Source organism: Juglans microcarpa x Juglans regia, chromosome 1D, assembly GCF_004785595.1.
Source record: "Juglans microcarpa x Juglans regia isolate MS1-56 chromosome 1D, Jm3101_v1.0, whole genome shotgun sequence".
NCBI lineage: Eukaryota > Viridiplantae > Streptophyta > Magnoliopsida > Fagales > Juglandaceae > Juglans > Juglans microcarpa x Juglans regia.
In genome coordinates this window covers 38,993,999-39,018,182 of record NC_054594.1, presented here as the reverse complement: position 1 = coordinate 39,018,182, position 24,184 = coordinate 38,993,999, and the positions used below count along the sequence as shown (strand labels likewise).

At 38.3% G+C, this 24,184-nt stretch overlaps 4 protein-coding genes across 6 annotated transcripts; 3 read left to right on the top strand and 1 right to left on the bottom strand.

Annotated features, from left to right (window-relative positions):
- Positions 1–6,068: 6,068 nt before the first annotated feature.
- Positions 6,069–11,373, top strand: LOC121254871 (stearoyl-[acyl-carrier-protein] 9-desaturase, chloroplastic-like). 3 transcript variants are annotated; one of them, XM_041155060.1, is made up of 3 exons: positions 6,069–6,326; positions 9,645–10,149; positions 10,730–11,373. In XM_041155060.1, exons 1-3 carry the CDS (start codon positions 6,202–6,204, stop codon positions 11,288–11,290), a joined length of 1,191 nt encoding a protein of 396 aa, XP_041010994.1. In that variant the 5' UTR covers positions 6,069–6,201; the 3' UTR covers positions 11,291–11,373. The 3 variants fall into 3 exon arrangements, with proteins under 3 accessions (XP_041010994.1, XP_041011001.1, XP_041011009.1); XM_041155067.1 differs by having other exon boundaries at positions 6,195–6,326; positions 9,608–10,149; XM_041155075.1 differs by lacking the exon at positions 6,069–6,326 and adding an exon at positions 8,822–8,844.
- Positions 11,374–12,740: 1,367 nt separating this feature from the next.
- Positions 12,741–14,049, top strand: LOC121249182 (non-specific lipid transfer protein GPI-anchored 20-like). The gene is made up of 4 exons (XM_041147901.1): positions 12,741–13,244; positions 13,330–13,356; positions 13,450–13,509; positions 13,614–14,049. Exons 1-4 carry the CDS (start codon positions 12,908–12,910, stop codon positions 13,835–13,837), a joined length of 648 nt encoding a protein of 215 aa, XP_041003835.1. The 5' UTR covers positions 12,741–12,907; the 3' UTR covers positions 13,838–14,049.
- A 487-nt stretch (positions 14,050–14,536) lies between these two features.
- Positions 14,537–16,834, top strand: LOC121256312 (non-specific lipid transfer protein GPI-anchored 25). The gene is made up of 3 exons (XM_041157077.1): positions 14,537–15,007; positions 15,193–15,258; positions 16,569–16,834. Exons 1-3 carry the CDS (start codon positions 14,611–14,613, stop codon positions 16,817–16,819), a joined length of 714 nt encoding a protein of 237 aa, XP_041013011.1. The 5' UTR covers positions 14,537–14,610; the 3' UTR covers positions 16,820–16,834.
- A 305-nt stretch (positions 16,835–17,139) lies between these two features.
- LOC121256308 (probable RNA helicase SDE3) lies at positions 17,140–22,140 on the bottom strand. Its single transcript, XM_041157063.1, has 5 exons — positions 21,878–22,140; positions 20,560–21,335; positions 20,293–20,466; positions 18,215–19,669; positions 17,140–17,579 (listed from the first exon to the last, which is right to left on the bottom strand). Exons 2-5 carry the CDS (start codon positions 21,331–21,333, stop codon positions 17,343–17,345), a joined length of 2,640 nt encoding a protein of 879 aa, XP_041012997.1. The 5' UTR covers positions 21,334–21,335; positions 21,878–22,140; the 3' UTR covers positions 17,140–17,342.
- Between the last annotated feature and the right edge of the window lie 2,044 nt (positions 22,141–24,184).

Here is a 24,184-nt window from a genome sequence, read left to right as displayed (position 1 = left end):
ATGGTTGGCACAAAAGACTTGATCATCCATCTTTTAAAATTGTCAATCATTTAATTCGTGCTTTCTCATTACTTGCCAATAAAACTGACAATAATGCTTTATGCAATGCATGTTCTCAAAATAGAGCTCATTGTCAACCCTTTCATTCTCATGGTTTAACTAGCAAAGTACCTCTTAAGTTAATTTATACTGATGTTTGGGGTCCCTCGCATAATGTTGGTATTGATGGTTCAAAATATTATGTCATTTTTATTAACCATCATACTAAATATATTTGGCTCTATCCGATGTCTCACAAATCAAATGTTCAAATCATTTTTCCTCAATTTCGAAATCTTGTGGAAAATAGATTTAACACTCGAATTAAGAGTATCTACTCTGACAATGGAGGTGAGTACATTGCTCTTAAATCATATTTTTCGGTTCATGGCATTGGTCATTACACAACCGCTCCTCACACACCCCAACAAAATGGTATGTCTGAACGACGACATCGTCATCTTGTTGAAACTGGGCTTACGCTTCTCTCAGATGCAAAACTCCCACTTTCATTTTGGCCTTACGCTTTTCAAACGGCTGCATATCTAATCAATAGAATGCCAACTGCCGCATTGCAAAATAAAACACCATTTGAAAAGCTCTTCCATCAGACTCCTAATTATTTAAAACTCAAACTTTTCGGATGTCTCTGTTATCCTTTGACACGGCCATATAACAAGCATAAGCTTGAACCCAAAGCTACAACATGCATCTTTGTGGGCTATTCTCTCTCTCAAAATGCATATTTATGTTTTGAGCCCAAAGCCCATTGGGTCTTTCATTCATGGCATGTCTTATTTGATGAAGGGAAATTTCCCTTTTCTGAATTGAGCCCTAAACCGAGTGCCATCCTAGGACCTATTTCCTCTACTCCTATTGAACCTCTCGTGCAATTCACTCTGCCGACAACCCCAGCTCAGTCCGTACCAGTAGCTGTCTCTCCTGCATTGGGTACTACTTCTTCGGCACCATTGATGGAGACTTCTCCTCCACCGAATCCTCGCCAGGTATGTGTTTCTCAACCATCCTCTTCGGTTTTGAATGAAGTCTCTCTTCCAAATGTGCCCTTAAATTCTGATTCCAACTCTGATTCACTTGTGACCCGATCGCATACTATGGTGACTTGGTCAATGAATAATATCTATAGACCAAAAAAATCATTTCTTGTCACAAAGCATTCACTTCCACCGTCCCTGGAACCCAATATTGTGAGTGACGCTCTCTCTGATCCGTGTTGGCGAGATGCTATGTCCTCAGAGCTAACAGCTCTCATGCGCTATGGCACATGGCAGTTGGCACTCTCTCCAAAAGGCTGTAATATTATTGGGTGCAAATGGGTTTTTCGGATCAAAAGATTGGCTGATGGATCTATAGATCGATATAAAGCATGGTTAGTTGCGAAAGGGTTCAATCAAAGATCGGGTCTGGACTACAAAGAAACTTTTAGTCCAGTAGTGAAACCTGTTACCATTCACACTGTGTTGTCTCTTGCTGTTATGCAGGGCTAGTCACTAAGACAACTGGACATGAATAATGCTTTTTTGCATGGATATCTTAAAGAAACAATCTACATGAAACAACCACTTGGATTTCGAGATCCAGAAAAACCAGACCATGTTTGTTGTCTTAAAAAGGCTATATGTGGTCTTAAACAGGCACCACATGCTTGGTATTCAACTCTTAAACAAGCCCTGGTTGCGTTGGTTTTTGTAAATGCTAAATCTGACTCTTCCTTGTTTGTGTATAGTGCTCTTTCCACAATAGTCTACTGCTTGGTATATATAGATGACCTGGTTGTCACAGGGAATGATTCACAATTTGTGGAAAGCATTATTACTCAACTTGGACAACAGTTCTCCATCAAGGATATGGGATCCTTGCACTTCTTCCTTGGAATTGAAGTTATTCCTACTTCTCATGGTTTGTTCCTAACTCAACACAAGTACATTCACGATCTTTTGGCAAAAACAAACATGGATGGAGTTAAGGATGTTACCACTCCCCTCTCCACTTCGGTTTCTTTGAAATTAGATGATGGAACCCCCACTGTGGATTCTACAGAATATAGTCATGTCATTGGAGCATTACAGTATCTTTCTCTAACTCGACCCGACATCAGCTTTGCTGTCAATAAGTTATCTCAGTTCATGCATCGGCCCACAATGACTCATTGGACAGCCACCAAAAAATTGCTTCGATACTTGAAAAACTCCATTTTTAATGGACACTATTCAGAAAAATGTATGTCCTCAGCTCACATGTTTTACTGATGCAGATTGAGCAGGAAATTTAGATAATAAAAGCTCCACTTCAGCATATCTTATTTTACTTGGCACGAATCTGATTTCGTGGAACTCCAAGAAACAAAGAGCCACTGCACGGTCATCCACGGAAGCCGAATAACGAGCGCTGGCCACTGCAGCATCTGAATTAATGTGGATTCTTTCGCTTTTCCAAGAACTGAAGTTTACTCTTGAAAAGCCTCCTCTACTGCTTTGTGATAATTTAGGTGCAACCCACCAAAGCTTCGATCCGGTTCATCATTCAAGAATAAAGCATATTCAAATAGACCTTCATTGTGTGAGAGATTTGGTTCAAAAAAATGTCCTTCAAGTTCAGCATGTCCATACAAATGATCAGCTGACAGACTTGTTAACAAAGCCACTCTCGCGCCAAAAAACAGATCAACTCAAAAACAAGATCGGACTTGCCCATGGTAGCCCGTTCTTGTGGGGGCGTATTAAGGAAGATAACTCACAAACAACCTAGAGTCAATCAGCAAGATCTGTGCGCACATGATTCTAGCATCAGTTTCTGATTTGGTTGTAATGCTTTAATTTTTTGCAATTATTTTCTTGTAAATGCTGTAGATTTACGTTACTACCTTCCATAGACAGAATGTTCAAAATTCATGTATAAAATACTTACCTTGCACATCAATAAGATTTGTGTGTTCAGAATCATTCTAACAATAGTGTTATTCTCTTACAGTACACACTACGTGACTGCTTCTCATTTTTTTGTGCAAAACGCACCAGACGGCTTCTACTCCTCTCTCTCTTCCTCTCTCTCACAAGCTCTCTCTCCTTCGTCTCTCTCATCAGCAGCTCTCTCTCTCTCATCAGCTCTTTCTCTCTCATCGTCTCTCTCTCTCATCGACTCTCTCTCATTCCTCATCGTATCTCTCTCATCGTTAATCTCTCTCTCTCATCTCTACTCTCTCTTATCTCGATCTCTCTCTCATCTCAATTTCGCTCTCTCTCATTCCTCATCGTATCTCTCTCATCGTTAATCTCTCTCTCTCATCTCTACTCTCTCTTATCTCGATCTCTCTCTCATCTCAATTTCGTTCTCTCTCATCAATTTTATCTAATTTTAAATTTAAAAAATATATGATTTAGATAATATCACGTAAAATATATAAAAATAACTACTTTCAACCGTGATTGCTTTCAATATTTTTTCATTGATTGAATTGTCCTCTGGAACTATTTTATGTTTTTAAAAAATTATATATATTTATATACGATTTGCCTATGCCATTTAAAAAGTCTGCAAAAGGGTTAATAAAATAAAGAGAGAGAGAGAAAGAAAGCGTAGTCATGAGTCATGCTTTTGTACTTCGTTATTTCCTAGCCTAATAGAGTAGGAGACGTAAAAAACTATAGGCTGGTCGTTGTCAGGCTTCATCTGATGCGAATCCTTATATCCAAATTCCATACCGAATCCAACAAATAATTCACTACCCAATGCATAATTCTAATTTCATACGGAATTAATTACAAACCAGTACCTGATCATTTTCACACGTACGTACGTGCAAGTGGCACTAGTACTATTTATAAATTATTCAAAGAAACAAAACTTCCTGATTAAAAAACACGTACCCCATATATATATATATATTCTCAATCGAGTTTAATTTAAAAATATTATGGTAAAGTAGGACTTGAATTAATGGCCCCTAGATAGCTACAAGGTTTACAGTACTGGCTAATATACCTAGTCTTGCCTGCAGTTGCAGCACTGTTCATGCTCAGGTGGGGCGCTTAGTTTGATCGAAGCTGGTCAACATGGAAGGAATAGGACGAGTTTAATACTTGTGTTTGGATATTAAATTGAATTAAATTTTTTATAAATAATAATAAATTGAGATTATGAATAAATAAATTTTATAAAATTTATTTAAAATGAATTTAGATGTCAAAATAAATTTATATATATTTATAAAAAATTAAAAAATAATTGAGTCTCGTCATTAAATAATAGTGTTTATTTGACACTTTTATCCCATTCTGACGCCAAACCTACGAGCAAAAGAAAAAAGTCCAAGGTAAATAATGGGAACTGCTCTTGCAGCCAAGGTAGGTTCACGAATCAAGGGTAAATGGGAGGTGCACTTGCAGCCAAAGTTCACGTGAATTTGTCAGGTGGGGTCTAGCAATTATATGCAATCTGAACTTTATTAGATATGAAGCCCAGCCAATAATCCCCATTTGAACTACACTTCAAAGTAAATGAAACATGCGTTTGGATGTCGTTCAGCTGAGTTGTGATTCGATCCAAACGAGGTAGGCCAGCAGGGTTCGTGCATGACAGCTGCAGTACGTCCAGTACTGCACCAGACGGAGATCGAGAGAGAGGGACAGATATGCATGCGAACAGGATCATAGAGGCCGAGTGAACAGTGCTTCTTTCCAAAGTGGAAACCATGCAAGGAAGAAAGCGTGACAAGTGGGATATGATCTTTCTTGTTCAACCAACACAGAATTAATAATACCTATAAAAGAAAAAAAAAAAAATGACAACCCCTTGCTGGCCTGCATGCCTGGCTGCGCGCAGTCGGCAGTACCCTCGTCAAAGTCATCCCTAGCTCATTATTATTTCTGCTTCGTTAATTAATTCATGATGTCAAAACAATATAAATAACAACAAAGAAAAGGAAAGTTATAACTTCATCATTATTAAGTTATTTTCTCTTACTGCTTTACCCGTGCCCATTTTCTAGAGCTCTGGATCGCACACTTGTCAACCTAGGAGGGAATAATATATTGCCACCGCGCCTACGTACAAAGGTACAATGTACAAAGGTACAGAGATGATGAATTATTGTGTACTAGTTTTTTGACATATTTAAGATTTGTAGGTAATAATATATATTTAAAAAAATAAAAAATAAATATACATCACTTTATATAATACTTTACACAATAATATTTAAAAAAAAAAAAAATATTTTTATAAAATATCTTATAAAACTAACATCATTTTATAAAAATACCCTTATTTTATAATATGTGTTATAAAATATATTATAAAATGTGTTGTATGAATATCACTACTCTTTTTTTTATATGTAACATATATATATATATATATATATATATTAGTTCAAAAAATTAATTTAAACCCACAATTTCTAATCTACTTAGAAATATTTTAGAAATGTCATTTATTTTCAAGGTGTCATTTTTGCATATTCATCTATCATAATACAAATATTTATATAGTTCCTCATTAATTACTCAGACCAATTGATTATATAGGATGGTCCCAATAATAAATTCAAAGTATGACAAGGATACAAATTACAGCATCTAGAAATAAATTCAAAAGGGTGATATTGTAGTTTTATGTAAAAACAATGGCATTTTGCTAGCATTTTATACATATCCCATGCATTTAGCCTCTAGTAGTGGCTCTCTTTTCCTTCTCTTAAGTCCGTTTAGTTGTTAAATTCGTTTAAATTTAATTTAATTTTAAACTAAATTTAACATTTACATACCTAATTATCAAATTATTAAATTCATCTTAACTAAAATTTTTTTACGCGTAGAATTTATAATTTTTTTAATTTTTTATAAATACATTTAAACTCATCTTAATATCAAAATACATTTAAATTCATTTTAAATAAATCTTACAAAACTCACTCTAAATCTTAATTCATTATTATTCTTTAAATACCTCAACTCAATTCTACTCAAACCAACGTACAAACGCAACTTTGAAGGGCGGGGATACAAACGCAACTTTGGACGGCTTCCCTGCCCTTCTTTCCTTATAAATCGTCGCATCTCTCTCTCTCTCTCTCTCTCTCTCTGTGTCTGTGTCCGTGGAGAAAGAAAACGGAAAGGAAGAAGCTAAGAGAAACCAATTACGATGGCTCTCAAACTCTATTTTTTCCCTTCTCAACCTCCAAAGCTGCCTTCTTTTGCTATCCCACAGAAGTCCAGCCTCAGATCTCCCAAGTTCTTCATGGCCTCAACCCTTCGCTCTGGCTCCAAGTGAGTGATTTTTCCTTCAGTTTCTGGGTTTTTCAAAAGATTCTCACGCATTCATATCTGTGGAATAATCAATGGATCTTCGTATAGTTTCTTGTTGTATGCGTATCTTCTGATCTTATTATTTGTTTTTACGGATCAAAAAACTATTTGCTTTGAATGTGAGATGATGCCTCTTCTGCCTTGTATCTACTTTTTAATTACCCTACAAGGGCATTTGTTTCTCAAGTGATTATTGGTGATCTTCGAGATATTTCTATATTTTTTAATATTTCCCTTCTTTCTAGCTTTTGTTGATTCCATTTTGGTCCTTCATTTATTTATTTATTTTTATAGGTTTTCATTCATTCTCGGGTCCTTTATTTATTTATTTATTCTAGATTGAACTCATTGATACAAGAGATCATTGAGATAGTTTTGGTTGGTACAGTTGTTGAGCTTTCAAGCTTCTATTTGTAAGACTTTATTGATGGCTCTAATTCCATATCACCAATCAATATGAAATGTATGAAATCTTTCTGTTCTTGTATGTGTGCTGTATGTAGTAGTTTCTCAATTGTTTTGTTATAACATGTGGAGATCGTGGTTTTGTTGTTTCTGCTCATTCTTCTTATACGGTTGATGATTCTATATTTGGTTGTGAATGATCTTGCCCGTTCTTCTTGATGTGTGCTTGGCGTGGTCTCCAAAATCCAGGAAAGTAAGAGAAAACTATAAATGATGCAGAAAATGAATTCTATCATGCATTTTTAAAGCTGTTTTTTAGAAGTCGCTCTGATGTTTTATTTCTCTACAAGACTCAAATGTTTGTTTTATCTGCAATTTTTCTGAATTCTTATCTAAGAAACAATGATACTGGGCCACTGGCAAAGAAACCTTATCAAATATTTTCCTGTATGCTTTCATTTTTTAAAGCAATTTCCTTCAAAAATTTCCAAGACTCGATCTAATTGTATCATGGACCTTGATTTTCATTTCGTGATGTTTCATAGTTTGCATATGCTCTTGCATTACCTAGTTTTCTATGTGGTTTGTGATTTGGATGCCTAGCTTGTTATATGTTTGTCTTTTTCACTTAGTTGGATGGAGGTGGTTAGGGTATTTATTATTTTAATTAATTTTATCATTTAGTAGAACGTTTGTTTTGTTTTGCATTAATTTCTTCTTTATTGTATTGAGACTTTTGGTTAGAGTTTTTGTTGTCTTTAGTTTTTTTCCTCTTTTTGGTTTGTTTCTGTTGGCAGTGTGTGTTAATGAATGCGTAGGTTTCTGATGTCTCATTCATCTTTGGTGGAAAACTTGTTGGAAATTTATGCTTTGAGAAGACAATTTACATGCCTAAATTTTTAGTTTTCCCCCTGATGAGTGGATTCATTTTTTAGGACTATATCATTTAGAATTTGGTGTTGTTTTTAAGTTTAGATTTATTTGTTTAATTTAATGGATGCATGATTTCCCAAGCTGTTGTTTTCTCATGCTTTTGGCTGTGAGCGGTTTTGTCTTCAGCTGGAAAGCTTACTTGATGCATGTCCCCCCCCCCCCCCCCCCCCCCCCCCCCAAAAAAAAAAAAAAAAAAAAAAAAAAAAAAAAACACTAGACAGCATGTTACTGTAGGCTTGTTTTGTACTAGCCCATTCTCTACCCTTATTATTTTTGTTGCTCTTTAGGACTTTAGAAAAGAACCCTGCTGAGATGCTTATTTATAATCATCTGAATTTCGTATGTGTATTTTTTTGGTTTTATCTGTGTAATATTAATTTTCTCTGGATTTGAATATTCAAGCTGGTGAGAGTATATATTGTGCACAGGTTCCTCGTTTCTTCCTCTTCTCCCCTTCTTTTTACCATATCTTTATAAGAGGAAAATCATTGACTTCCATCATAGCTTGCAGCTGTAGCTCATATTGTTTAACTTTTTGGCAATTGGTTTATCTTTGTGCATGTCATGTTTCAATTTCATAATAGTGATACTTGTGCGTAAGTCAATATACTCACTGGCATAATACCATTATTGAGGCTTAAAATTGTTTCCTACAATTTTTTGATGGTTTAACATGATGTGATACATTTTGAATAATTTTTCTTTTAATTTGTCTTAGTCTCTCGCCTGGCAGGGTACTAAGCTCTCTAGTAGAAATCTAGGATGTAATTCTGTATTAGGAGTTCCCCTGGATTACCCGAAACGTGGTTATGACGGGAGGGTTGTGTATTTGGGGTTTACTCCTTATGGGTCCGCGGGGCCCTACCATGGTAAGGTTCCACGTCATCAAGAGAATGTGTTTTAGCATCTCAATCTATGGAGGCATGCTGGTGACACTTCTTCTTACATTAGAATATGGAGTTTTTCTTTGGGACATTTTTCTCTCTCCATTTTTGGTTCCTTTAATCCTTTTTATCTTATGATTTAAATTCAGTACTTCTATTATCATTTTTCTTGGTTTTAATGGTAATTTGGCATTTAGTCATCTGCAGTCCTTTGTGGAATTAGCGTAATCATCTATATCATTCCCATGGATATAACAGTATGTTCTTCTGCTGTTCTGCTGAAAATCATTTTACCTTGTCATTTCATGTTTCTCTGTCCTTGTTCCTTTGGGTTTTGAATAGTCGGGATTAGTCGGAAAGCAGTTCCCGGAAACACAGTGCCAATCAAAAAAATAAATATTTTTCAGTTCATCATAAAGCACATATTTTGGAGCAATCCTTTGATGGATGTTATGCGATGAATCCTTCCAAAATGAAGTTCTTTTAGCGGTCTTAACTAATTTCTTGTTTGAAGAATTGCATCAAACGGCTTAGTCTGGGAATCAGAGCCTTCCCTATGCTTTATTGGCAGCCTGTTAGAAAAAAAAAAGTGTGCAATCAAACAATTTATTTTACCCATTACTTCTCCAAAGCTTTTGTCAAACTCAATGCATTTTCTTGTAGATCATCTGATAGCTCAACTTCCTTAGTTCCTGTAATGCTGTCATATGGAGGAGAAAAGTGTGGGGAGGTAGTGATGTACCCAATCCACTTTTTGTCCTTCTCAGTACTAAATAAGCTTTTAAACATATCTGCTTTACTTGAATGTACATATCAAACGTGGTTGAACTAATGACTAGGGTCCTGGGCATATACTGTAACTATGTCTCCACGCCTCAGTTCATGTACTGAATGTGATGTGGCATGAATGAACTTCAGATAATGACATTGCATAGGTGTTGTCTTCTGTTGGGTCATTGTAAACTGGTGTGCCATTTTTGTGACAAACACATTCTGAACTGTTTCCATTTTGGTTGGTAGGACAATCTAATATCAAATTCTTCCATCTAATGCACAGGGAGGTTGACAATCCAAAGAAGCCTTTTACACCACCTCGGGAGGTTCATGTTCAAGTCACCCACTCGATGCCACCGCAAAAAATTGAGATCTTTAAATCCATCGAGGATTGGGCTGAACAGAATATTTTGGTTCACCTGAAGCCAGTTGAGAAGTGTTGGCAACCACAGGATTTCCTGCCAGACCCTGCCTCTGATGGTTTTCACGATCAAGTCAAGGAATTAAGGGAGAGGGCAAAGGAGATTCCAGATGATTACCTTGTTGTTTTGGTTGGGGATATGATTACAGAAGAAGCCCTTCCAACTTATCAAACAATGCTTAATACCTTGGATGGAGTTCGGGATGAAACAGGTGCAAGCCCTACTTCTTGGGCAATTTGGACAAGGGCATGGACAGCTGAAGAAAACAGGCATGGGGACCTACTCAATAAGTATCTCTACCTTACCGGACGAGTAGACATGAGGCAAATTGAGAAGACAATTCAGTATTTGATTGGGTCAGGAATGGTGAGGTCCTTGCCACATATATTGAGAGAGTCTTCTCTCAAATCTTTGCAATTGCAGACATACAGACCACCACTCATAGTTCCACATGTAGACTTGTAGAATACATTTAGTTGTTAGATCCTTTGCATTACACATGGTTGGTGGATCCTTTGCTATTCATGCTAGGATTTGGTGTTTGGTGTGTGTTGGAAGCCAAAATATGAAACTTCCACTGATCAACGCTTGTTTTTATGCATAAATGTATGTAAAGCTTTCACACACAATCACAAGCATGCTCACTCCATGTCTGTTTTTACCTTTTCTGGTTTATTGTTCCATCTTTTGAAGCTTGGAGTACTTTGAATCGTATTTAATTCACACAATTTTCCTGTAATTTACCTCTTAAAATCTTGTTTTAAAAGCAAAATATGAGTTCTTCCTTGAGGACAAGGCATCATCTCCAAACTAGTTTCTTTTTAAAGTGGAGGTCATCCAAAAAATAAGTAGCCGATCTAGTTGTTTTAATAAATTTCTTTTTGTTAAATCTATCACCATCCCTGATTGATCCTTGACTTTGATTTTCTTTATATCTTCCTCATAGGATCCTCGAACAGAAAATAGTCCCTACCTTGGATTCATCTATACTGCTTTCCAAGAAAGGGCAACCTTTATCTCCCATGGAAACACTGCTAGGCTTGCCAAGGAGCATGGGGACATGAATTTGGCACAAATATGTGGCACAATTGCATCAGATGAGAAACGCCATGAAACTGCCTACACCAAGATAGTTGAGAAGCTATTGGAGATTGATCCTGATGGAACTGTCTTGGCATTTGCTGACATGATGAGGAAGAAAATCTCCATGCCAGCCCACCTGATGTATGATGGCCGTGATGATAATCTTTTTGAGCACTTTTCAGCTGTTGCGCAGCGGCTAGGGGTTTACACTGCCAAGGACTATGCCGATATATTGGAGTTTTTGGTCGGCAGATGGAAAGTGGAGAAGCTAACTGGCCTTTCAGCCGAGGGGCAAAAAGCACAGGATTATGTTTGTGGGTTACCTCCAAGAATTAGAAAGCTTGAGGAGAGAGCTCAAGGGAGGGCCAAGCAAGCTCCCACCATTCCGTTCAGTTGGATTTTTGATAGAAATGTGAAGCTCTAAGTGCAGCAGTATGGAACGAAAAGGTCTACTCTCCTGCAAGTCCCTTCTCAATAAAATCATAAAATGGAGTCACATGTTTTCGAGCTGCGATTTGTTTCTGATTCCATTATAATGTTCCATTAGTATGCAGAGAATTTGTTGGGAGGTGACTTGGTTGTAGATACAGTTTTTTTCTGCCATTAGATATGCAGATAGGGACAGTGGTAGTCTTGATGTTGTGTTCTTTAAAAGTATCTCGTACGAGTCTCTGTTCCTCCATAGTTTGTTTCAAGTGTAAGAAACGTTCTTTATGGCAATTGTAATGCTGATGGTAATCTCGAATGCTCCAAATTGATGACATTTTTTGCTCCCACCCCCCTAACTTTTACATATGCTTATCTGGTGAAGAATAATCTTCATTTAGTCAGCACAGGTCAGATTAGAAGTTGGTAGCGACTCTGGTTCTGTCAATCTTTCAGTAGAAATTAAAATCTGGAATTGTTGAATGTTTGATTTAAACTTGTTCTATATTATAGATAGAATGGTATGGCCATAAGAATTGAGATGTTGGTTCCAAAATCAGTATCTATTTATTGTCAATCTTTATCAACTAAAATCGAAATCCACTTCCTGTAGCTCAGCAGGTGCTGTTGTAAGGTCCGCAGGTTGTTCCCCTATAGGTTCAGGGGAGGTGTTGTGGTTCAGCACGCGGCAAGCTTCCCATGAGAGTTGTAGGGATATCAATATTTTATTTTCCACCCATTTCTGGAAGAAAAATTATATTTACAAGTCTGATATGGAGGACACTGTATAATTTAATTGAGACTGACTTGCAAATATTAGTTTAATGTGGGTGGGGGGGAGCCGCTAATAATAACGGTATTCATCATAAGCTAACCCAGACCAACGATTTTTTCTTTTCCGGGGCAGAAGGTTCAACTAAAACTGAGTTATGCATGGGTCCTATTGGCTGAATTGTAAAAGAAAAGGGAAAAGCTTCTTTGTCCACTTGATATTTGTCCACTTGTTTTGATCGCTGGTCATTTTTTATTTTTTTATTATTATTTTTTACTCAGTAATTAAGGAAGTGATTTTAAGCGTATTGGTGTATTTTTTTTATTTTTTTAAAAAAATAAAAATGTATTAAAAAAATGTGAAAAGAAAAAAGCAAAAAAAAAAAAAAAAACAGACTGGACGACATGCCTAATGGTAAATGCTGGGCGGCAGAATAGCATTGCCCAAAAGAAAATTCTAACTTCCGGAATTGTTTAATGATAGACAGCACAAAAAATGGGTCGGAAATGCACGTCAAGAGAGGCTACACCACACAGATGGAATAAAATGACGCCAGTTCCACCTACTTCAAGCAAGCTGCTACTTATTTCACAGAGATTAGTTAAAGTAGTTGAACTCCAAGACCAACTTCAAGTTCACCTAATTTCCCTCCACTTCTGTTACCTGGCCTGACCAGTAGTGAAGAACTCCTCAAATCTATCTATAAATTCCCTAACCCTTCTCTCCCCAAAACATCAAAGTCCCGAAGTCTTTTTAAGTTTTCTGTACTTTCTTTTTTCAACACATTAGTACTTTGGTTTCCCCGACTCCTATACTCAACCTCAAAATTAGAAGGAACTTCAGATGGAGTTGTTTTATCCCTGTTCACGCATTGTTCCCATACTGGCCATGGTTGTGGTCATGATTATTCCTGTTTATGGCCAGATTGGTACTCCATGCAACACCTCAATGATTTCAAGCTTCACCCCTTGCCTGAGCTTTGTAACAAATAGCACTGCAAATGGTACCTCACCAAGTGCAAACTGCTGCAATTCGCTCAAGTCCCTCACAAGTGGCGGCAAGGACTGTTTGTGCCTCATTCTAACCGGAAATGTTCCTTTCCAAGTACCAATCAATCGGTCCTTGGCCATCTCTCTCCCTCGTGCTTGTAATATGCCTGGAGTTCCCCTCCAATGCAAAGGTAAAAACTTCATGAAGAACATATCATAGGAATTTAATTAGCTGTATGTTGAGATTCTAATGCAAGCTTTTCTTAACATTTGCAGCCTCTGGCGCACCTATTCCTGCTCCAGGTACCTTTCATTTACTTGGAAATATCCCTGTTTTTACTGATTTTTAATGAAATTTTGGGATGTCACACTTACATGTTTCAAATTCATTTGCAGGTCCTGTCTCACTTGAGCCAACACCTTCCCCTGGACTCTCTCCAACTCCTAGTCCTAAAGGTACTATTACTACTATGAAATGGCATATGTGTAATGGTTTCGATTTTTGGTGCTAGTGATACTTGATGTTAATGCCAAATCATTTTGCTTTCTTGAGCGTGCAGCTTCTTCTGTCCCGGAACCCACATCACCTGCTCAGGCACCACAATCTGACACGACCCCGGTCTTAACTCCGCCATCTCCAACGGTGGATTCTGAAGCTCCAACTGCAACCACTGGAAGCCGCCCGGTTCTGACCCCATCGGCTGCCATGCCCTCTCACAGTCTCTCACCATCCTTTCTGCTACTTGTGTTAGGAGTTAATTCTGTTTTGAACTATTACTGGTAGCTTGCAGTATGTTTGCGCTTTGACATTGTTTGATGAGTTTCTTTTAATGCGAGGGTGTGCACTATTATTTGGGCTCCTTGGGATTGATAATTGAGAGCAATATTGGGTGATTGTTTATTTATGTGAGAATGTATTCTTTGTAATGCACATGCATGTGTTAGTGGAAATAAAGTCCACCGACCAAGTTTATAAGCTTCAGTTTATTTTTAGTTTAATCGGACATGCTGTGACTCACAACTTTGATATAATAAATAAAAATTCTACTTATCATCTTGACACAACACACTATAAATAATTTTTTATTTTTTATTATTTTTTTTTCTCTTACAAAATGTGTAGTATATGGATGAAGAATTCAATTAGTTTAGGAAGAGTAAAACAAAAAAAAATTAAAAAATAAAAATAAGTGTGGTGTATGGTGTGTGGAGATGATGAGTAGCAAATTCCTATAATAAATATGTTCAATGTCAACTAAAATTGGACCAAACCTGTTCCCAAAGAGCCATGGAAGGGAAAGGAAAAGAGTAAGGGGCAATTTTGGAAATGGAGCTAGAACTAGAAGGCCTTTGTGTGAAACTGTCATTGAACAACACGGAAAATTGACGTAAATAACTCGGAAACCAAAGGACCTTCTCGGAATTCTGGCCACTTTTTTAACAGCAGCTCTCCCGCCACCCAACTACCCGTTCTGATTACCAGATCCCAAATACCGAACCCCTCTCTCTCTCTCTCTCTCTCTCTCTCTCTCTCTCTCTCTCTCTCTCTCTCACCAAATGACTCTCAGACTTTTCCCAAAGATATCAAAATTCCCCACGTCCGTGATCGCCGCCTTCGCAATGCCGCTTATCACCCTCGTCCTTGCTGCCGCTGCTGCAGGCCCACCACCTTCGAGCTGCACCCAGGAGCTTGTTCTTTTCTCCCCATGCTTGCCCTACATCTCGTCTCCGCCAAACAACCTCTCCGGCACGCCCTCCGAAAACTGTTGCAACACCTTCTCATCGTCTTTAAACTCTAGCAACAATGGAATTTGCCTCTGCTACCTTGTCCGGGAGTCATCCATTCTGGGGTTTCCGGTCAATGGCACCAGGGTGCTCTCTCTACCTTTGGTCTGTCCGCTACCCAGAGAGGACAGTTCTAACAGGACTGGATCTTTGGAGTCACTTTGCTCAGGTTCGAAAACCCAAACCCAGCCCTAATTGGTTTCTTGAATCTTGAGCTTTCCTTGACTCAAACTTTACTTTCCATGGAAGTTTTTGCGTATATCTTGGATAGATTTGCGAGGATGTTCGTGTCACTTTAATTACAGGGAAAATAACATCAAAGATAATATCTTTCTTTACATAATAATGGAACAGGGTCACCGGCATTGCCTCCTCTCCGGAGCCCAACAAGTTCAGGGCATACAAATCCTTCCGGTTCAGGTATCAAGGCTTAGCGCACTCACCTAATAAAAAACTCTTGCAATTTTCTATTTCGTAAGTTAACTAGTCAGTTATATTGGAATGACACATTTGCCACGCAACGTTTCATGTGGCTGCATCGATGGCTTTAAATGGTTTGATTCATCTGACCTTTTTGTCCTAGTCATGCAAGTGTAATCAGAAATTATATTTATAGCAATCATTAATGCTCAAATTGTTCTGGGATAGCCTAAAATTGTTAGAGTATTGGTATTGATCAAATTTATTTTTAAAATTTAATGAAAACTACATATTTTTCATAAATTTAAAACTCCTTAACCATAACTCCACAGTAGATTAACTATTAAATTAGTAAAAAAATAATATAATATTACTTTTTAAATAATAATAATTTTAATTTAACTTTTTCATATTTTACAATTACACTAATTATATATTAATTAATAATTTAATTTGATACTTAAATTATTATTTTCTAACTTAAATATATTGTGGTTCAAAATTAGAAAATAATAATTTAAGTAAATAAAATAATGATTATAGAGTGTGAATAGTGAGTCTTCAAATTTGAAGATGAATTAGAATGCACTGTAGCTCAAGGTTTTAGATCTTAGTGTTTGGTGAATCCAATGCAGTGATTTTAAACATAAATTCATCAAATTTTAAAGATTTGACTTATTTGATAAGACCAATGCCAATACTCTTAAAGAATAGGACGAAAGTGCATGTTTACACAGGAGTTTTTTTTTTTTTTTTAAACTGCATGGCATAGATGCGGCCATTTTAATTTAAATTGTGTTTGATAAGTAAAGTAGTCTGTCATTACTATTCACAAACTATTTATTACATTTTTACTATTATTCATAGATCATCTGAAATCACATCAGTATCCAAATATAGTTGGCCTCGTTTGTTTTCACAGATGAAATGAGATGAGTTAAGATTAAAGTTAAAAAGTTGAATAAAATATTATTAGAATATATTTTTTTAATATTATTTTTATTTTGAAATTTGAAAAAGTTGAATTTTTTATTTTATTTTGTGTGAAAATTTGAAAAAGTTATAATAATTAGATGAAATGAAATGAGTTGAATGAAGTTGTGAAAACAAACGAGAGATATTAATCTTATCGTCTAAAGTTAACATTAACATAACTCTACTCAATATAGCAAAACTGACTTGTCTTCAATCACAACCTTATAATGGAACCAAAGCAGACTGAGGTTCCCATATAACATAGGAGCATTTCTTAATGAATGGAAAGACGGTCTGATCTTTGAACTCCCAAGTTTCGAATTGCTCTATTGCAGATGCTAATAATGTTACATCTCCACTGGAGCCTGGGAAGAATTCATCCGCAACACCAAGCTCACCACCCGAGTTTACACCCCCAGCAAGGAACTCAGCTGTAGAACCGGATACAAGTTCATCAGCCACAGAACCACTTTCCAGCAGCTACAGCTTGTTTCCATCTGGTGTACTAATTTCACTTGTTCATACCTCTACTCATCTATACTCATCGTACATCTTATGTTTAGCTTTGCCCACATATTGGCATTAAAAGGATTGTAGGCAAAAGTTCGTGTTGTTGCCTATACCCAATACCCAGGTCATCAAGCTAGTTAGCATAAGTACTTTCACTCCTTAAATGTACGTCAACAATTGATAGAGATATTCCAGCTCTATCTTTAGATATACTGGTGTTTTGGCCACAAAAAATGTCTTTCAGAAACCATACAAACAATAATATGTTGGAAGTCCACCTACTTTGTTTTTGCACCACAATCCGGGCACGCGGTAGCATGATGGGCTTTAAAACAAAGTGATGTTTCTCGTAGCAAAGAAAAAAAATTATCAACTTTCAAAGATGCAACTCTGAACTAAATGAAAGTCTTGATCTTACCAGGCATTTCTGCTTGTTAACCATCGCTTCACGGCATACAAAAAGCAATATATGTTTTAACCTAACATTGATGATTGTATGATATATGCAAGACCACTTCTACAAAGATATAAGATAGTCCCGGTGTGCAGCGGCAAAAAAGGCATGCCAGTTGCTTTCTCACCCTTGATGTTAAGCAGATTTACTTCCAACCATCAGACCATTCATCTTCGTCCTTAGCAGGTTTAGAATATTCTTCTTGCCAAGACTCCTGGCCCCGTTCAGCTCCTTGAGGGGGGAGAGCATTTTCTTCATCACAATTCAAGCAATCCTTCTGTGCGGGGTCCTCATCAACAAACTCCTCCCTATCAGGAAGTGCACAACCCTGATAAGAGTTGTTGTCTGCACAACGCCATAATAACTTGTTCCAGTACAAGTCCTGCCAAGAAATGCAGACAACTGAGCATTAGCAATGTAAACAACCATCTCTTAGCTTTGTTGGTGTTGAAACTCAATTGATTTGGTTACTCCATAAAACGAATCCCAAAATACTAATGTAAGTAAGCCTGGTTTGGATACACAATCATTTCATCTTATTTCATTTCATCTTACAACTTTTCCAAACTCTCACACAAAATATAATAAATAATTCAACTTTTTCAAATCTCAAAATAAAAATTATATTAAAAAATTATATTCTAACAATATTTTATTCCCAACTTTCAACAAAACATCTCATCTCATCTCATCTAAACTGCGTAACCAAACGAGGCCTAAGTTTTACACATCAGATTTTGGTCTTAATCATATCCAAAGGTTTGTTCATGACTACTAACCATCCTCATTTTTACTTACAATGAAATCCCAGTTTTGTTGTTGCTTTTATCAGAAAAGAGGCAAAAAAAAAAAAAAAAAAAAAAATCCATAACAGCTTGTGTGTAGAGTTTGGATCAGACAGAGATGCGATCTTTCAGTAGACATTGTCATTACCGGGTTTCCTTTAGCATTGTATAGGCTGCCTTCTATTTGGCTCCATTAGTCTCAAATAAGAGCTTTGCAGAGAAAAAGAATTACCTTGCTGATGATGTGTGGATTCCCAATTATGACTAGCAAAGAAATAGCACGCGTAATAGCCACATTAAACCTTCTCGGATTGCTCAAAAACCCCAAACAATATGTCCTGTCAAATTCATTGTGTTTGATCGTCGACCGGACAGTGGATATAATAATGACTTGCCTTTCTTGTCCTTGAAATTGTTCAACACTTCCAACCTTGATATCAGCCATGTCCAAACTATCAAAGGCTTTCTTTAGTTTGAGCACTTGCTGCCTATAAGGTGTTATTACCCCAATGTGTTCCTCGCTCAAATTCCCACTTGCAGTCAGTCGCCTTGTTACCTCTACTACCTTGCTTGCCTCGATCCGGTTAAACCATGACGGATTATTTCCTTCCCTCTCATCACAACCTTGGATACCAAAGAAAAGAACAGGGAAATCCTTGTTAGGAAGGAGATTCCCCTCATCCACAAAGGAACTTACATCATCTTTACATGCAATTAATTCTCCCTTATAGAACAGTGTTGAAGGGAGATATAGAATTTCTGGGTGACATCGGTAGTTTCTAACCAATTTTGTCACATAATTTTCATCCCCATTGGAGTAAAAGTCAGATTCAAACAATCTTTCCAAGTAGGATTTCCCCAATCCAAAACTATCTGCTTCTTTTGAGTATATTACTGGACCTAATTGCAATGGGTCTCCAGCAAGAACAACAACTGTATTTCGCTTACAGAGTTTAGATATAGGAATCATGGTTTCTGGTTCTGAAGCTTGGCCAGCCTCATCCAAGAAAATGTGAGAGAAGTGGCCTCGCTTGACACCTTCTGCATGTAGAAGAGAGGCACCCATGTAAGTTGATATGATGATCCTATATAGCAGGAGGGCACCAAGGGGAGGACACTTGAAGATATGCTCATCAAAGAAGCAGAAGCGGATAATATTAGGTGTGATATCCTCATATGGACGGCTAGATGCATTGAGCCTGAATATTTCATTCTCCTGAAGGTGAGCAGCCTTTTCCCCAAGGATTTTCTCTAGAATGTGGTCTGCTGCACTATTTGAAGGTGCGCAAACAAGAATCCGAGCATTCTTCCGAGTTGTGTATACCTGAAGGATTGTTTCCACTAGTGTCATAGTCTTACCAGTACCTGGAGGCCCGTGAATCACATACGGTGGCATTCCTTTGCAGCCAAGGATCATCTCAATTGAACACATCTGTTCAGGATTAAGATTACAAGATATAGGCACCAATGGAGTGGTTTCAATCAGCCTCCCATTAAAGCACTCAGATGGAAATAGGAACTCCATCTCTAATTCTTCTGCAGCTTCGATGGCTTGATATAATCTTCTCATGTTGATTCGATTGTACGTAAACTGTACATTATAGAGATTCCCATCTCTATGGTGAGAGTGAAAATCTGAGTCAAACTTCAGATAAACTTCATCAGCCTCAACACGGTGGATAAAACCCTGTGAGACACCGCATTAAGTATTGGAAAAAATAACACTAGTAGGTAACAAGAAATCCATATTAAACGTCACGACGAGTAACATGTAAAACACAAGGCACTTAACAATTATGGATGGAAGCATGCCTTATTCGTACATAATATGAAACAATTGTCGAAAGAGAAGTATTCACACTGGACTGTTAACTGCCAAACACGTAACACACCCAAGGAGGCAAGAAACCTCCAATTGTGTTCTCTGGCCAAAAATCAAAACCACTCAATGGTTTAAAATATATGATAACGACAGTTTCAACAAAACATAAAATAAAATTCTTTGAAGTCCAGAAAACCGATGAGACAGATACTGAGAGCACCCAACTAAGCCAAACTTCCATTATATCTTCTTATCTGCACAACATGCCTGAAGAGGATAATTTGCTAATGTTTTTCGCCAGACCTCCAACAGCTTTTCTTCTTAATGATAAGTAGATAAGAACGCCTCAGTTAATTACAATAACACCTCAACATTTTGGGAACTAGTATGACACATTTATTATAGGTAAAAGTTGGAACCATACAAACTGAAACTTATAACCATTAACATGACAAAAAATCAAGTATCACGAGCAAGTAGAGACAAACCTGATATGTAGGAGTTGTGTCATTTCCATATTCAGAGGAAAGCTTGACAAAAATATGATCCCCTTGGACAAGTGAAGGCCGTCTCTCGGCAAGGCCTGGGACCTCTAGAGACAAAAATTGATTTCCCCTCTTCCTCAGAGCGATACGTTCCATGTCATGACTCCTCATGTCTTCCTGAAGCCGGAATTCAGAAATTTTACCACAAATCAAAACAATAATCTACTTTAATCATTATCCATGTTCTTTCCTTCACAAATAGAGACTTACCTCCAGTTGTATTTCTTCCATCATTATTAGATTTTCGAAGAAAAAAGTGTAATTCTCCGGTGTCAGACCTTCGTTGACAGCATCGGGTATCTGTTTGCTTTGAAGCAATGCTCTAACGTCCTTTGGAATGTCATATCGAGGAAGTCTGTTTTTGAAATACCGGTCTATCTTCCTCGCAGGACGCACACCTGCAACAAATGCACTATCGACAACAACCTGTTTCTTTCTTCTACCTCTTGAATATGGCCTTGAAGAAGCCAACGACTGTGAGATCTTATCGTCAACCAAGATAAAAACTACTCGTTCTATCCTTTCACTCTCCACGTCAAAATATACAACCGTAGTGTGCAAGCCAATTTTCTCTGTTTTGCAAGAGACCCATACAGTCAAAGTCTCTCCAGGCTGAAGCATCCTGTCTTCCAAGGAGAAAAAATCTACATAGCCTTTAGAGGTTTCATTTGCTGATGGAGGCTTCATCAGAGAAAGTTTAAAAGAGTTCTCGGGATTTGAGGCGAAAATTGAAACAGACCAAAGATTCACGGGATCACCAGTAGTATTCTTGATGGTAACTGAATCTGCTGCAGTTTCTGCTACAGGAACTGATTGAGGCTGCCCCCCTACGAAAGGGAATGGGGCAGAAATAACAATAGGACCCTCTTCAATTGAATTGTAACTACACACGGATTCATCATCCTTGTAATCAATAAACCCGATTTCTCCTTTGTCTCCAATAGTAGAGCATTCATCACCCCACTTATCACCAAAGGAATCCATCGCTAAGCAGACAAAAAAATGAACAAGCTGTGAGTTTCAATACTACTCACAATACCCCAAAAAGAATGAAATTTCAAATATTAAGTAGTTTAACGCCCAATCTCTGAGATTACGTTGGCAACAAATGGGGAAAAAAAAGCAAACTTGAGAAAAATCAACAGTAAGAAAAGATTTGGAGTAACCAGTGAATCCACAGTCAGAAGCAGCAGAACCCAAAGAGATGTATTACTAGGCTGCTGAAAATCATACCAATTATAGGTACAGCCAAAAAGACAGTTTAGCAAACAGTCATCCATCAGATAGGCATTCCTTATCGTAAGTTCAACAAACCAAACATCAAATCCCAAAACCTAAGGAAGAATCAAAACCACACAATAACGTTGTCAACAACAAAAACACATACGGACATATCAACATATATAAAAAAATCAGAAAGAAAAGAAAGTGGTGCCATAAATACTTAGGCACATGGAGGGTTAGGTTATAAGTGAGAACCGAAAAAGATGGTGAGGAGGTTCCGATGACAATGATAAAGAGAACCCACCTTCGATCAAAGCTCAGTCCCAATAAGCTATCAAAGCGAAAACGAAAAGCGCTGAATGCAGATTAAGGGAGACGAAAATAATACTATTGCCCGAACTCAGAGAAGAAAAAGAGAGGGGAGAAGGAGAGACGAAGTTGATGACATTACAATCTTAGGGATTATGCTTTTTCAACCCCTCAGTGAAGAATCATATAAAGAGTATGTACCATGTATGGTTTGGTCCACAGAATGAACAACATATAGTACTACTACTACATGAGTTGTAAAGTGTGGCCTGCGATATTGGCGTTTGAAATTTTGAATCTGTTGCGAACTTGCGTCTTAAGTTATTTCTTTTTTTTTAATAAACTTGCGTCTTAAGTTCGAAGCGTTCTGTACAACCTTACAGTAATTATCTTCTTCACAAAATTATCATAAATCATCACAAAATCACCACACAACAAAGCAAGGGAGAGGTAGAGGCTTGGCTGGGCATGGAGGAGCAAGGGAGGTGTCATGGAGGGCTAGTGGTGGCATCGTGGGTTGTAGGCAACGGATATAGGCCGTGCAACGACAAGAACCCGTGAGATAGAGAAAGGCTTCGTGAGAGAGGTAGGTAGATCGGGGAGCTGCGCCGTGGGTGGCCTCATGGTGGCTGCTAGAGGCTTCATATGGCAGCGTCGTGGTGGTCCTACGGCAGTAGATTTGTGATCCTGTGAAGAGAGAGGGCATGAAAGGAGTAGGTGATGAGCTGGAGGAAAGGAGGAATGGGAGGGGTCGTCGGCGAGGGTGGAGGCTGGTGGTGGTGGTGCAATGGCGTGAAGGTGGCTAACGGCGATGCTACTGGGATAAACTTGTGCATCTAGAGGGGTTGCGTGCATGGGACTATGGAGGAGCTATGTGTGGGGGGTTCCATGGAAGTGGTCCAAGGCGTGAGGGAAACTCGATAGTGGCGAACACGGTGCTGGACTGCTTGAGGGAGGAGATCGAGTGAGAGAGAGGGAAGACGTGCAGCTGCTGAAGGGGAATGAGAGAGAGGGAGAAAGGGAAAGTGAGGGGAAAATGCTAGGGTTTGGGGTTTTAAATCCCAACCTTTCATATTGAATTCCCATATTTGATCCAACGGTGAAGTTTTAAATACTAATTTAAACTAACTTAAAATAGATAATTAAAATCAGGTGATCAAATTAGGCCTTCAAGCATATAATCATCTACAAATTAATTCGATTATTTGGACATAGATCACCCACATTAATTCGATTATCAGTCGAGGAAAGATAAAATCTTTCTTGCCCAGGTGAGGGACTAACTGAACTCCTCGCCCTTGCACCCACATTTTACGTTTATGAAAAATGGGCGGATAGCGGGCGAGGAAATATAATCTTTCTCGCCCAGGCGATGGACTGACTGAACTCCTCGCCCCTGCACCCACATTTTATGTTTATGAAAAATGGGCGAATAGCAGGCGAGGAAAGATAACATCTTTCTCGCCCAGGCGAGGGACTGACTGAACTCCTCGCCCCTGCACCCAAATTACTCTATCGCATAAAAGCACACTGCTCGGGCACTTATACTTTTGAGTTGGACAAATAATTAAAAGTGCATAGTGGCCGTGAAACAGGGTGCAGTATACAGGCCGGCATGGTGCACTTAAGTGCACAGTGCCATGCACGCCCATCGTGCATGCACAGTGCTCGAGAGCACCACATGGGACCTACTCTCCATCACAGCCCCTCCCACTCAGTAGCCAACTCACTCGGGACCAATCCTCACGCTACTCAGGAGTTTCCATCGCAGCCTCCCTCAGCTCGGGATCCCTCCTCAGCCCACCAGCTCGGGAACCACCTGGTCGGGAGCCACCTGGTGGGGAGTCACCTGCTCGGATGTGACTTGGTCGAAAGCCACCTACTCAGATGTGACCTGGTTGATAGCCACCTACTCGGCACCTCTTTTGCCCAGGATTTACTAGGCTTGGGAAGCACGGCTCGGGAACCATCTCTGGAAGCATAGCTTGGGAGGCATCTCGGGAAAGTCACTTTGCTTGGGAGACACCCTTTCGGAGATGACTTGCTTGACACCCCACCAGCTCAAGACAGCACCTCACTTTGCTCTGAAGTTACTCGCTTGATACCTCATGATCTCATCGGGACTCCTCTACCCAGGATTTGTTAAGCTCGGGAAACAAGTTCACGCACGGGAGTTCAGCTCTGGAAACAAATGAAATCCAGCTTGGGAGATTGGGTAAGAGAGAGGGAAGACGTGCGGCTGCTAAAGGGGAAGGAGAGAGAGGGTGAAAGGGAAAGTGAGGGAAAAGGCTAGGGTTTGGGT